Source organism: Trichechus manatus, unplaced genomic scaffold, assembly GCF_000243295.1.
Source record: "Trichechus manatus latirostris isolate Lorelei unplaced genomic scaffold, TriManLat1.0 scaffold00015, whole genome shotgun sequence".
Classification (NCBI taxonomy): Eukaryota; Metazoa; Chordata; class Mammalia; order Sirenia; family Trichechidae; genus Trichechus; species Trichechus manatus.
Genome location: NW_004443951.1, coordinates 22,305,059 through 22,318,430, shown reverse-complemented (window position 1 = coordinate 22,318,430; position 13,372 = coordinate 22,305,059). Strand labels below are relative to the sequence as shown.

The window sequence follows — 13,372 nt, the reverse complement described above, 5'->3', positions numbered from 1 at the left end:
TCCTTTTCTAGTTGTTCCTCCTGTATTAACATAAACTCACTGCCCCCTAAGTTTCCTATGTTATCTTTCAAGTTACTGTTGTCAGTTTGATCCCATATAGATAGATCTAGAAAGAACACAATACTCAAGGCAGACATTCTTTACTAGTTAAGCTAAACTACAGTTTGGTTTTAAGAAGACTTCAGGGGATATTTTTGGTTTAAGGTTTAAGGGTTATCTCGGCAGTAGTTTCAGGGGTTCATCCAACCTCCATGGCTCTAGAAAGTCTGGAGTCCATGAAAATTTTAAATTCTGTTCTGCATTTTCCCCCTTTTGTTCAGGATTCTTCTAGAGTCTTTGATCAAAATATTCAGTAATGGTAGCCAGGCACCATCCAGTTCTGTGGTCACATGACAAAGGAGGCAGTTGTTCATGGAGGCAATTAGCTGCACGTGTTGTTAGGTGCACCATCAAGTCGGTTCCAACTCATAGCGACCCCGTGTACCACAGATCGAAACACTGCCCAGTCCTGCGCCATCTTTGCAATTGTTGTCACGCTTGAGCCCATTGTTGCAGCCACCATGTGTTCTAGCATCACAGTAACACTCAAGCCCCCACAGTATGACAAACTGACGGACGCGTGGAGGGCACATTCCATATCCTCCTCCTATTCCTAACTGATAGAGCTATATTTTAAACTAGTAAGATAGCTGATGTTGTGATGATGAATTTAACGTGTTATTTTTAGTACCATTTGTTGAAGAAGGCTGAAAGTTCATAATACCCTCAAAATTGAAAATGTTAAAGTAGTGTTAATTTCAGAAGTATTTCATTTAGAAAACTTTTATCTTGAAAGATGGATATCCTGAGGGTTCTGCCAGATCTATCTTGGTATTTCCTATAGCAGCAGTTGTTTAACTTCCTGGTCTCAGGATCCTTTTACACTCTTAAAAAATTATTAAAAACCCTGAATAGCTTTCGTTTATGTAGGTTATGTTTTTGAATGTCTCCTGTGTTATAAATTTTAAAAATATTTAATTATTAACTCATTTAAAAATTTTTAAAAATTCAGTTACATGTTAATATAGATACCATTTTTTAATGAAAAGTAACTGTATTTTCCAAAACACAAATTTAGTGAGAAATGTAGCATTGTCTTATAAGTTTTGCAAACCTCTTGGATGAGCGTCTGGCTGGATTCTCATATCTGCTTGTTCTGTTTGTTGTGACGTGTTGTTTTGGTTGAAATCTATGGAGAAAATCCTGGCCTCATAAATCTATAATTGGAAAAGGGAGAGGAGTGTTTTCATAGACTTTTCAGATAATTATGGATGTTCTTTGGTACTACATCAAAAGACAAGTAGTAGTTTCTTAAAGGTTAGTTGAAAGGTGGAATCTGAAACCATATCAGTGAACTTTTTGTACATTAAAATCCATTGTACATTAAAATCCATTGGCCTCTCTTGTGCTTTGAATAAGATCTGTTACTCACGTATGATTTTTGCCACGTCATGCTATGGTCCTTTGAAAAATATTGGTTCACTGAGTTATGCAGATCTTCCAAAAGTTGACATATTTCATTATGTGGTATTTTTAAAGTCACATTTGTTAATAACACCACCAGTCTCATCAGAAAGGTCTTTTAAGTTTTGGGAAGCCATCAAGCTCAGTGTGGCAGATACAAGTTTCCCAAAATTCAGATTTTCACTTAAAAGCTCGAATTTTATCATTGGTAACAAATAGTGTCAGCTGTTTTACTTGAAGTAACTTTTTCACTTTGTTCATTTTTGAGAAAATATCTGCCATATACCTACTTCTGAATAAGTTAGTTTTTTTCCAGTAAAAACGTTCCATGAAAAAAGCAGCTAATTCAGTTTGCAACAACTAACATTCCCATATTGGCTTTTTACACGAGACAACCATTGTACTTAGGTGTTCATTAAAAAGATGTATACTCAAGGATCAAGATTTAATAAAATTAATAATTTTTACTACTTCATTAAGGCCATTCTTAAGAAAAGATGGCATTTTTTTTTTTTTTTTTTTTTTTTTACTGTGAATGCATGGCCGTCAATAATACAAGTACTAGTACATTTTGGTGCCACTGCCTTGATTTGTGCTGAGAGTGGCAATTTTACACACCATTGTGTTTGCACAATCAGTTCAAATGTCAATACAGTGAAAAAGATAACATCTTAATATTATTATGAAAATAGTTTCGATCTCCTGGACCCTCTGAGAATATATGTGGGACCTCCAGGGTTTGCAGACGTTCTTTGAAATCTGTCCTATACATGGAATCCTACAGATTCCAAAGTTGCTTAGGTTATTCATATATGTAATTTTTCATCACTATTCTGTTATCACTAGCAACAATTAATACAGGTTAAACCCATTGCCATCAAGTTGATTCTGACTCACATTGACCTTATAGAACAGAGTAGAACTGCCTCATTGGGTTGTTTCCAAAGCTGTAAATCTTTACAGAAGCAGACTGCCACATCTTTCTCCTGAGGAGCGGCTGGTAGGTTCAAACTGCTGACCTTTTGGTTAGCAGCTGAACACTTTAACCACTCTGCCACCAGGGCTCCTTAACACAGGTTATGTGGTCCTCAGAACAGCACTTTCAGATGTGTTTTATAATTCCTGCTTTATAGAGAGGAAATTAACATCGAGAGTATAAATGACTTATGCAAGGTTACTTAATATAAGTGATAGAACTGGATACCAGATTTAGGTTCTCTCTCTTTCTAAGGCTGGTGTTCTTACTACTATTTTATAGTTTGTTGGGTACATAGAACAGCAAGGGAGAGGAATGATGAGGGGGAGATTTAACTTAGGAAGAGAAAAGAATTATAATTGTGATGGAAGTGTTTAATGGTGCCCTTGTTATTTATTTTTAGAGACATTTTAAATCAAAAGGATGTGATCAGTGTTCAGCTGGAAGATACTACCTCTAGCAAAAATTTTTGCAGCCAATCTTGTCTTTCATCATATGAAGAAAAAAGAAAATCATTTGTTACCATATGTAGTAATAATAAGATTTTAACCAAATGCAGCATGTGTCAGAAGACTACTGTTGTAAGTTGTCATTTTTTTAATCTTTAGGAACTCCTATGATTCTGCTTTAATACCAGTTTTTGACTGACTTTTTTTTTTTTTAATTCCTAGATTCAGTATGAAGTAAAATACCAGAATGTGAAACATAGTCTTTGCAGTAATACCTGCTTTTTAAAGTTTCACTCCGCTAACAACCTTGTCATGAACTGTTGTGAGAACTGTGGAATTTATTGCTATACTAGCTGTAGTTCATTCCACATACTTCAAATGGAAGGACAGTCTCAGTACTTTAATAGGTTAAAGAGTGTTACAGCGTACAAGCAGGTATGAATAAAGATCTTTAAAGTGAGAACTATGCCATTTGAATTGACTGCATAGGATTGAAATGAAAAATAGAAGATTCTGTTCCTTCTATTAGTTGGCCTATAAGTGGTTCTACTGTAGGAAAATGTGGGGATATAGATTTTGGCATCATTGGGGATTGTGGGTTGGTAAGATGATGTGGTGCAGTGGTTAAAGTGATCAACTGCTAACTGAAGTGGCTCCGTGGCAGAAAGATGTGGCAGTCTGCTTCCGTAGAGACTTACAGCCTTGGAAACCAAATGGAGTCGCTATGAGTCGGAATCGACTTGACAGCAACGGGTTTGGTTTTGGTTTTTTTGGTCCTGTTTTTAAGAGCCTGTATTGAGTAACCAGTTATTCAGCATATGTGATGGAATAGGGCTGATATAGGTATACCAGATGATAAACGCCACCTCATAACTTTTCCCGGCATGTAAGATAATTGTGTGTTAGTGATAATGAGAAAAATCCATATTGTTAGTGAACTATAACCGAGAATTAGGAAAGTTTTCAAATCTGTGAGTCTAAAAAAAAGAGTGGCCTTTTATTTTAAAAAGTAGTTTGTTTGGTATAATTATAAGTATTTTGGCCACATCTCCCTAACAGTATATTTATTAGCTTTCCCATATGAGTAGTAAACTTATAAGTTATACTACTTTTGTTGCTTAATGTTAAATGTTGGTGAATTATTAGGGGTTTCTCAAAATATAAAAATTATTCGCATTAATAAAGGATAAAGCGAAATTTTCGAAATTACCCCTTTTTTTGTTTGTTTCATTGTTCTTTTGCCAATGTCCTATTCTTTCACAAACAGATATTTTCATTTATCTTTGCGCTTTGTTCCCCTAAAAGCAGTTCTATTCCATCATTACCATCAATGTTTTATTCTTAAATTCAGGAATGATGGTTCCTGTTTCATTAGAATAGGTGGGAAACCTCTTAGTTTGTATCCTTTTCCTTTGTACACTTACTGCTTACTAAACTCAACTAGACTTCTTACTGCTTGTATGCTGCTTTCTTACAATATGCTTCCAGTTGAAGTTAGCCTAGAAAAGCAGTGTTCCCACAATATCTTGTCATGTGTGTTAAGCTCCCTTTCTGGCTCCTCCTTAGCACCATTAGAAGGTTTTCCTGAGTTGATGCCCAAGCTGGCATTGAGGAGTGACTTATTATAAGACCTTTATTTATCTGGGAGTCCCTGGGTGGTGCAGATGTTAACACAATCAACTGCTAAACAAAAAGCTAGAGGTTCATGACTACTCTGATACCTCAGAGGAAAGGCCTGGCAGTCTACTTCCAAAAAATCATCCATTGAAAACTCTGGAGCACAGTTCCACTCTGACACACTTGGGGTCACCATTAGTTGGAATCAACTCAACAGCAGCTGGTTTGGTTTATTTATCCAGTTGGCTTTGATTGCCTGGGATGGCGACCATTTTCTCTGACCAGTTTCTTCATTGCTTGCCTGTATCGTTATTGTTTGTATAGGTGACAATACAATTTCATTTTACAGTCATTGCAGTCTATAGTACCTTTTCTGTGGTTTTTAAGAAAGTGTTAAAAATGTGGATTCATCGACATTGTTTGTAATATTTTAACTAAGAGCAGTGGTAGTGGGTATATTTTTGTTTGTTAACAATATGTATCATGTACCAGGAATATGAATATTATTTCAATCTCTAAACAGAAACCAGCCAGAGTACTTCCATCTGTTATTTTCAAATCAGTGAAGCCCTCAGATGAAATTATTGAGACTACAAATGACTTTGGGAAGACAGAGCTTTTCTGCTCTATTAATTGTTTCTCTGCTTACAGTAAAGCGAAGATGGAATCTTCTACAGGTAATGTTTGTTTAGCAGTTGTCACAGGTTTAATAACTGAAGGTTAGTAAATATTAAAGAATTTACTGCTTTGCTTTAATTTATAACCTTGTTTCATTTCCAAATAAAGCTGACTTAAAAGTAAAACAATTCAAAACTCATTGCAAAAAACGTGTTTTCCAATATTTGTATGTAAAAAGAAGGCTACATCTCTACCAGAGACTTTAATGTTTATTTGTAATGATTGTTGTATCAGGTTGATACAAATCCTCTTCATTTTAAGACAAGATTTAAGAAAAAGAAATTTAGTGTTACATGTCTTTAGATTAGGTCCTTGGGTGGTGCACACAGTTTGTACTCGGCTACTAACATCAAGGTTGGCAGTAACATAAAGCACCTCGGAAGAAAGGCCTGGCAGTCTGCTTCCTTAAAGGTAACAGCCAAGAAAACCTTATGAAGCAGTTCTACTCTGGAACACGTGGAGTCACTATTAGTCACAATTAACAGCAATGGGTTTGGTTTGGTCTTCAGATAATTTGGATCCTTTGGTAAATGAATATATTTATGTTTATATTAGTGTATGTACTGAGCACCTACCACAGGATTTGGTACATATGAGGCATTCAGTCAATATATATTGAGTTAATTCCATATATTTATGATAATTAATTGTTCTGTTAGAATATAGAATGTTATATCAAATTTATCCTTGCTTTGTAAAAACAAGGCTGTTGGTAATATTGTTCAGGAGAAGTAGATCTAGTTGAAGTTCACTAATAGAGAAGCACAAATAATCCAGGGCAAACTAAGTATTCCGTCCAAGAGCCTCCTCTAGTACCAGAAGTGCCATTTATGTAGACTGTAGAATGAATGGTGTCCTAGAGTTTGTATACTGTCTTATTACAGAAATCTCTTCAATACTAGGTTGGACAGCAGCCTAACTCCATTGATGGTGAGGTTTATGAAACCCAGAATAGTTAGAAATGACACTCATTAGGAGATTGTTTAGGAATGTTTTTTAGGTTTTCATGGCTAATTTCACAGCAAAAATTTGCTTGTAATTTCAAGCAAGCAGTATAAAAGGACTGAGAAATTGTGTGCAAAAAGCTATAAAATGATGGGGAAGTATAAACTATCAGTTTAACATTGTTAATATCCTGAAGAACCTGGCTATCCTTAAATCCTAATACACGTTACTCCAATTAGAATTACTTAGCCCAGCAATACCTAAAGCTATTAGATATTTGTACTATTCCTTGAAACACTTGTTATTAAAATATTGCTGATTGATTCTGCCTGGTTTATAAGACGTCTGTTTATTTGTATCAGTAAATGTTCCCATGGTGCAAGAGGCTTCAACTGAGCTCCCTTCTCCAAAGAAAGATACAACTCCAGTTATAAGCAATATAGTGTCATTGGCAGATCCTCACAGTGACTTGTCCATTGTGAACTCTGATGTCTTACAAGGTATGAATTGATTTGAAGATACTTGATGTATACACTATTTTGCATTACTTGAATCTGTCTGTATTCTTAGTTTTCTTTTTGTTTCCCAATGTGTAGTAAGCAATTATAGTTTATGATGCAATTTTATAGATTAGTATAAGATCTTGAATTTATGCTCTATTAATTTAACAGGTACAGCTTCTCCAGTAACACGAAATGTCATTGCAGATGTAAGTTTTAGTCTCTGTTTATTTTGCTATTGTCTTCAGCATTTATTTTCTCTTTAAAGCAAATTATATAAGTATGTCTGAGCATATTCATTCCTATTTTCATCTTAAATCTCAAAAAATAGAGTAAATAAGCACTGAAAATACTGTTTACTATTCACGTTCAATTTCCCAAATCTCAAGTTTGACTTCAAATTATTAATAAGAATGTTTAAACAGAAGTGTTATTAGTCATATATTTCCTCTAGGTTCTCGATTATTTTTTTTTTTCATACTTGTTAAGCATCTCTAGTCACCTAAGCAATAAAAATTATTTCTACTATAATTACGTTAAAAAAGTCCTTTGAACATTTAATGCTGTATCTGGATTGCAAATAGTTATAAATAATTAATGTGCCCCCTAGTGGAGCTCATACTGTAACTTACCCATTCATTTTACTATGTTACTAGATCTGTTCAGTAATTTAGCTGATTATTTGAAAACTGTTAAGTGTTATTTTATCCTTTCCTTCCAAAGATTTCTAAGAGTTCACCCAGTGAATCAAGTAGTGATGTTGCTAATCGTAGTGTGGAAGAGCCAAGCCTTTTGCCGTCTTCATCAGTAGTCAGTCAGCATACAATTGGCTGTGATATGGAAGTACAGAAAGATAAAGTGTCAAGCCAGGATCCTGCATACAATATGAAAATAAATGATGATGGACTATGTCATCCAAAATTTACATCCAAAGTGCAAAAAGTTAAAGGGAAATCGCAAAGTATTAAAAAATCTTGGTGTTCAAATCCATATTTGGAACATAGTGCTAAAAAAGATGTGACATTCTGTTATTCATGCCAGTTGTTTTGCCAGAAAATTTTAAGCTGTGGAGGAGAGTCATTTACAACCCAAGGAATTTCTAATTGGAAAAAAACTCTGGAAAAATTCAGAAAGCATGAGAAAAGTGAGATGCATTTGAAGTCATTGAAATTTTGGAGAGAATACCAGTTTTGTGATGAAGCTATAAATGATAATTTGTCTATTCATTCAAAAAAAATTGAGGAAAATAAAAACTACCTAAAATTTATCATTGAAAATATTTTATTTCTTGGAAAGCAGTGTTTACCCTTCAGAGGAAACGACCAGTCTGTTTCATCTATAAATAAAGGCAATTTTTTAGAATTGTTAGAAATCAGAGCAAAAGATAAAGGAGAAGGAATATTTCGACAAATGAACTCACAAGTTGACTTCTATAATAGTTCAAAAATTCAAACTGAAATTATTGAAATAATAAAGACTGAAATGTTGCAGGATATTGTGAATGAGATCAATGTCTCCTCAGCTTTTTCAGTAATATGTGATGAAACAACTGATAGTGCCACTAAAGAACAGCTTTCAGTTTGTGTAAGATACCCACAAAAAACATCAAAGGCTATCTTAATAAAAGAAAGATTTTTGGGTTTTATTGATACTGAAGGGATAACTGGGACCAACTTACATGGGATTATCAAAACTTATCTAGAGCAAATTGGAGTTGATTTGAAAAAAATACGTGGCCAGGCCTATGATAGTACCGTTAATTTGAGGGGAAAATTTAATAAAATTGCAGCAGAATTCAAGAAGGAAGAGCCAAGAGCTTTATACATACATTGTTATGCACATTTTTTGGATTTAGCAGTCATTAGGTTTTGTAAAGAAGTAAAAGAACTCCGAAGTACTCTAAGTATTCTCAGTACTTTGTTCAATACTGTTCATACGTCTGAGGAAATGTTGGCAGATTTTCAAAACATTTGTAAACTAAGCCAGAACAAAACATGCAAGAAACATTCATCACAGTCATGTTGGACAGTCCATGATCGTGCATTACTATCTGTGATTGAGGGTCTTCCAGAGATTATTGAAACATTGGAAGTTATATCAAGCCATTCTTCAAACATAAACTTGACTGATGAATTGAGTAACTTGTTGACACTGGTTTCCAAATTTGAGTTTATCTTTTGTATAAAATTTCTTTATCGAGTGCTGAGTGTTACAGGAATTCTTTCTGAAGAGCTACAGAGTGAAACCATGGACATTTTTTCTTTGACTTCAAAAATAGAAACAATTTTTGAATGTTTATCATCTGAGAGAAATGATGTCTGTTTCAAAACTGTCTGGGATGGAGCAGAGGAAATATGTAAAAAAATAACTTGTAAAGGTTTTGAAGTTGAAAAACCATCTCTTCAGAAAAGAAGAAAAATTCAGAAAATAATAGATCATAGCAATTCAGATAGTATGTTTTTTCCTACTTCAACTGAAGAACAATATAAAATTAATATTTATTACCAAGGATTGGATACTATATTGCAGAATTTAAAATTATATTTTTCAGAGTTTGATTATTGCAAAATAAAGCAAATTTCAGAACTATTATTTAAATGGAATGAACCATTAAATGAAGCAACAGCCAGACATGTTCAAGAATTTTATAAACTTGATGCAGATATTATCCCAGAACTTAGGTTTTATCGGCACTATGCAAAGCTCAACTTTGTCATGGATTATGATTCTGTCAACTTCATAAATCTTGGCTATTTGTTTATTCAGCATGGTCTTCACAGTAATATTCCTGGCATCTCACAGCTATTACATATTGCTTTGTCTTGGCCAGTTAGTTCAGCAAGTGCTAACAGCTCATTTTCTGTACTGCCTCGCCTTAAAACATATTTATGTCATACTATGGGACAAGAGAGGTGTAGTGACATGGCCTTAATGGCAATTGAGCAGGAACTGGTAAACAAACTGATGGAGCCTGAAAGACTCAGTGGAATTGTGGAAAAGTTTATCAATCAGATGAAAGAAATATGATGCTTGCTAATTTGAATATACCTAAAAGAATCTTATATTTCTATTGGAATATTATAGTTTTTATTTCAAAATTTTTAGAAAAAAACTTTTTCAGCAAAACATGTAACATATCACATGGTTCAGAATTCAAGATATAAAATGATACACCGTGAAAAGTCTTCTTCCCACTTTTAGCACCCAGTTCTGCCTTCCTGGAGTGTTACCAGTTTCTTGGATATTCTTCCAGAGATATTTTATATATAGTACTCTACAGTGCACACTGTTCTTCACCTTGTTCTTAACATGATATTTTTGAGATCATCCCATATCAGTACATAAAGTTTCTTGATTATTTTTTGTTTACAACTGTATAAGATTTTATTCTGTGAATGTACCGTAGTATATTTGAGGAGTTCCTACTGACAGACATTCTTAATTCTTTCCAGTCTTTTGCTGTTATAAATAATGCTGCACATGAGTGAATTTCTAGATTCTAAAATTGGAATTACTGTATCAAAAGATTTGTACATTTTTATTTTTGATAGATATCAGCAAATTGCTTTCTATAGGGGTTATGTCAATTTTCACTCCCAAGAATCTTCACAGTGTTATCAAACTTATTGATCTTTGCTAATCTTTTAGTTGAAAGATGGTATTTTAATCTCAGTGCAGTTTCAATTTGTGTTTCTTTTAAGAATAAGGTTGAATATCTTTATTTGAGCCATTGGTATTACTTTTTCTGTGAACTGTACATTTAAACATTAAAACTCAAGAATTGTTATGTTTTTGGTTTATGAAATTTTGACTGTATTTTTCAAATAAATAATCTCAACAGATTTTTTACTGTCTGTATACTTTAAGAAAAGTTTAAATATCAAAGAAATTATTTTTTTGATGGAGACACTGCCATTTATTAGGTTATAAGTTTCTCTGTTTTGCCTTTATAGATGCACAAAAGGTTAATGAAAGTAAAACGGAAGGAAATAAGTCAGAAGAGCCTTACTAGCTGCAGAGTTGGTGAACAGGACCCCCAGAAAGGCAGTCAGCCAGTTCATGCCTACTAGAAAAAGACTAGAGACCTTTTACCAGTGACAACATTCTACTAACCTCTTCCCCCATTGTGCTGACAGTTGGCTTGCGTGGTGATTACTATAAAATAACTCCCATTGGTATCCAAGCTTTAGAGAAAGCACCTTCATTTTGCTCAAAAAGGGAAGTCAGTAGATACAGAGAAGCCAAACTGAATAACCTCAACAAAATAAAATTAACATCAGCAGCAAATCCTCTTTCTGACGACTTCAGATAAACTACATATGTATCAAAGTTCTGTGGCTTTAAAGGGACACATACCCACTGAAACGGTTAATTTTAATGTGTTAACTATGGTGCCCAATTATTTGGTAAAACTCTAGTCTAGTTGCTGTTAATGAAGTAATCACATGCAATTAAATCAGTTGGCCTTAGGTAAAGCAGATTACCTTTTGTAATATGAATGGAATGGACTTCATCCAATTAATTGAAGGCTGTGAGGGCAAAAAGGGAGTTTCCCGGGGGTGTATTCCTCTACCAGCCTATAAATAGATATATTGGCAGAGCTCCCTAACTCTTCACTTTTCCCATCACCTGTCCTATGGATCTTGGTACATAAGCCTGCAGAAATCACCAGCTTGGCATCTGACCTACATGTGGACTTGCCAGCTCTCCACAATCACATGAATTCATATATCTGGGACTTCTAAATAGTATGATGGAGAGAGGGAGTGTATGAGTGTCTAGATTAAATTGGCTATGATTTGATAGTTGTTAAATTTACATAATGGGTACCCACGGGTTTGTTGTATTCTTCAACTTTAGCATCTATTTAAAGTTTTCTATAATAAAAACTTTTTTTAAAATGATCGATTATTACCTTTTGATGTTCATACCAGGAATGTAAGGGAGTTTCAGTATTAGGAAATTTATAAAAACTTTGGTAGACAAATCAATACCATTTACAATAGCCCCCAAGAAGATAAAATGGGAATAAATCTAATCAGAGACATAAAAGATCTATACGGTGAAAACTACAAGACGTTACTGCAAGAAACCAAAAGAGACCTGCATAAGTGGAAAAACATACCCTGCTCATGGGTAGGTAGACTCAACATAGTGAAAATATCAATTCTACCCAAAGCAATCTACAGATACAATGCAATCCCGATCCAAATTCCACTGGCATTTTTTAATGAGATGGAGAAACAAATTATCAACTTCATATGGAAAGGGAAGTGTCCTCAAATAAAGCACTATTCAAGAAGAACAAAGTGGGAGGCCTCACACTACCTGATTATAGAATCTATTATACTGCCACAGTAGTCACAACAGATTGGTATTGGTACAACAACAGATTCATAGACCAGTGGAACAGAATTGAGAATCCAGACATAAATTCATCCACCTATGAGCAGCTAATATTTGACAAAGGCCCAAAGCCCATTAACTGGGGAAAAGACAGGCTCTTTAACAAATAGTGCTGGCATAACTGGACATCCATCTGCAAAAAACTAAAACAAGACCCATACCTCACACCATGCACAAAAACTAACTCAAAATGTATCAAAGACTTAAATATAAAATTGAAAACCATAAAGATCATGGAAGAAAAAATAGGGACAATGCTAGGAGCCCTAATACATGGCATAAATACAATATGAACCATAAGTAACAATGCGCACGCACCAGAAGAGAGACCAGATAAATGGGAGCTCCTAAAAATCAAACCCTGCTCATCAAAAGACTTCAAAAGAGTCGAAAGACAACCTACAGACTGGGAAAAAATTTTTGGCAATGACAAATCTGATCAGCGTCTAATCTCTGAAATCTACAAAATACTGCAAAACCTCAACAACAAAAAGACAACCCAATTTAAAAATGGGCAAAGGATATGAACAGGCACTTCGCCAAAGAAGTTATTCAGGCGGCTAACAGACACATGAAGAAATGCTCATGATCATTAGCCATTAGAGAACTGCAGATCAAAACTACAATGAGATATCATCTCACCCCAACAAGGCTAGCACTAATCCAAAAAACACAAGATAATAGATGCTGGAGAGGTTGTGGAGAGACTGGAACACTTATACACTGTTGGTGGGAATGTAAAATGGTACAGCCACTTCGGAAATCAATTTGGCGCTTTCTTAAAAAGCTAGAAATAGAAGTACCATAAGATCCAGCTATCCCACTCCTTGGAATATATCCTAGAGAAATAAGAGCTGCCGCACGAATAGATACATGCACACCCATGTTCATTGCAGCACTGTTCACAATAGCAAAAAGATGGAAACAACGTAGGTGCCTATCAACGGACCAATGGATAAACAAATTATGGTATATCCACACAATGGAATACTACACAACAATAACAACAAAGAAGCCATGAAACATAACATGGAGGAAGCTGGGACTCATTATGCTGAGTGAATTTGGTCAGTCACAGGATGACAAATATCATATAAGACCACTATTATAAGAACTCAAGAAAAGGTTTAAACAGATAAGAAAACATTCTTTGATGGTTACGAGGGTGGGGAGGGAGGGGGAAGGTTATTTACTAACCAGATAGTAGATAAGAATGAGGTGAAGGGAAGGACAACACACACTACAGGGGAAGTCAGCACAACTGGACTAAACCAAAGCTAGGAAGTTTCCTGAATACA

General features: G+C 34.6%; 1 protein-coding gene across 2 annotated transcripts in view; it reads left to right on the top strand.

Annotated features, from left to right (window-relative positions):
• ZMYM1 (zinc finger MYM-type containing 1) overlaps positions 1 to 11,741 on the top strand; it is a 35,652-nt gene extending 23,911 nt beyond the window's left edge. For both annotated transcript variants that reach the window (XM_023727253.1, XM_023727254.1), the window contains 6 exons: positions 2,883 to 3,060; positions 3,151 to 3,363; positions 5,069 to 5,222; positions 6,531 to 6,668; positions 6,840 to 6,877; positions 7,392 to 11,741. In XM_023727253.1, the coding sequence (XP_023583021.1) occupies positions 2,883 to 3,060; positions 3,151 to 3,363; positions 5,069 to 5,222; positions 6,531 to 6,668; positions 6,840 to 6,877; positions 7,392 to 9,695 (3,025 nt within the window). In that variant the 3' untranslated portion in view covers positions 9,696 to 11,741. The remainder of the gene's footprint in view (positions 1 to 2,882; positions 3,061 to 3,150; positions 3,364 to 5,068; positions 5,223 to 6,530; positions 6,669 to 6,839; positions 6,878 to 7,391) is intronic.
• Positions 11,742 to 13,372: the final 1,631 nt, after the last annotated feature.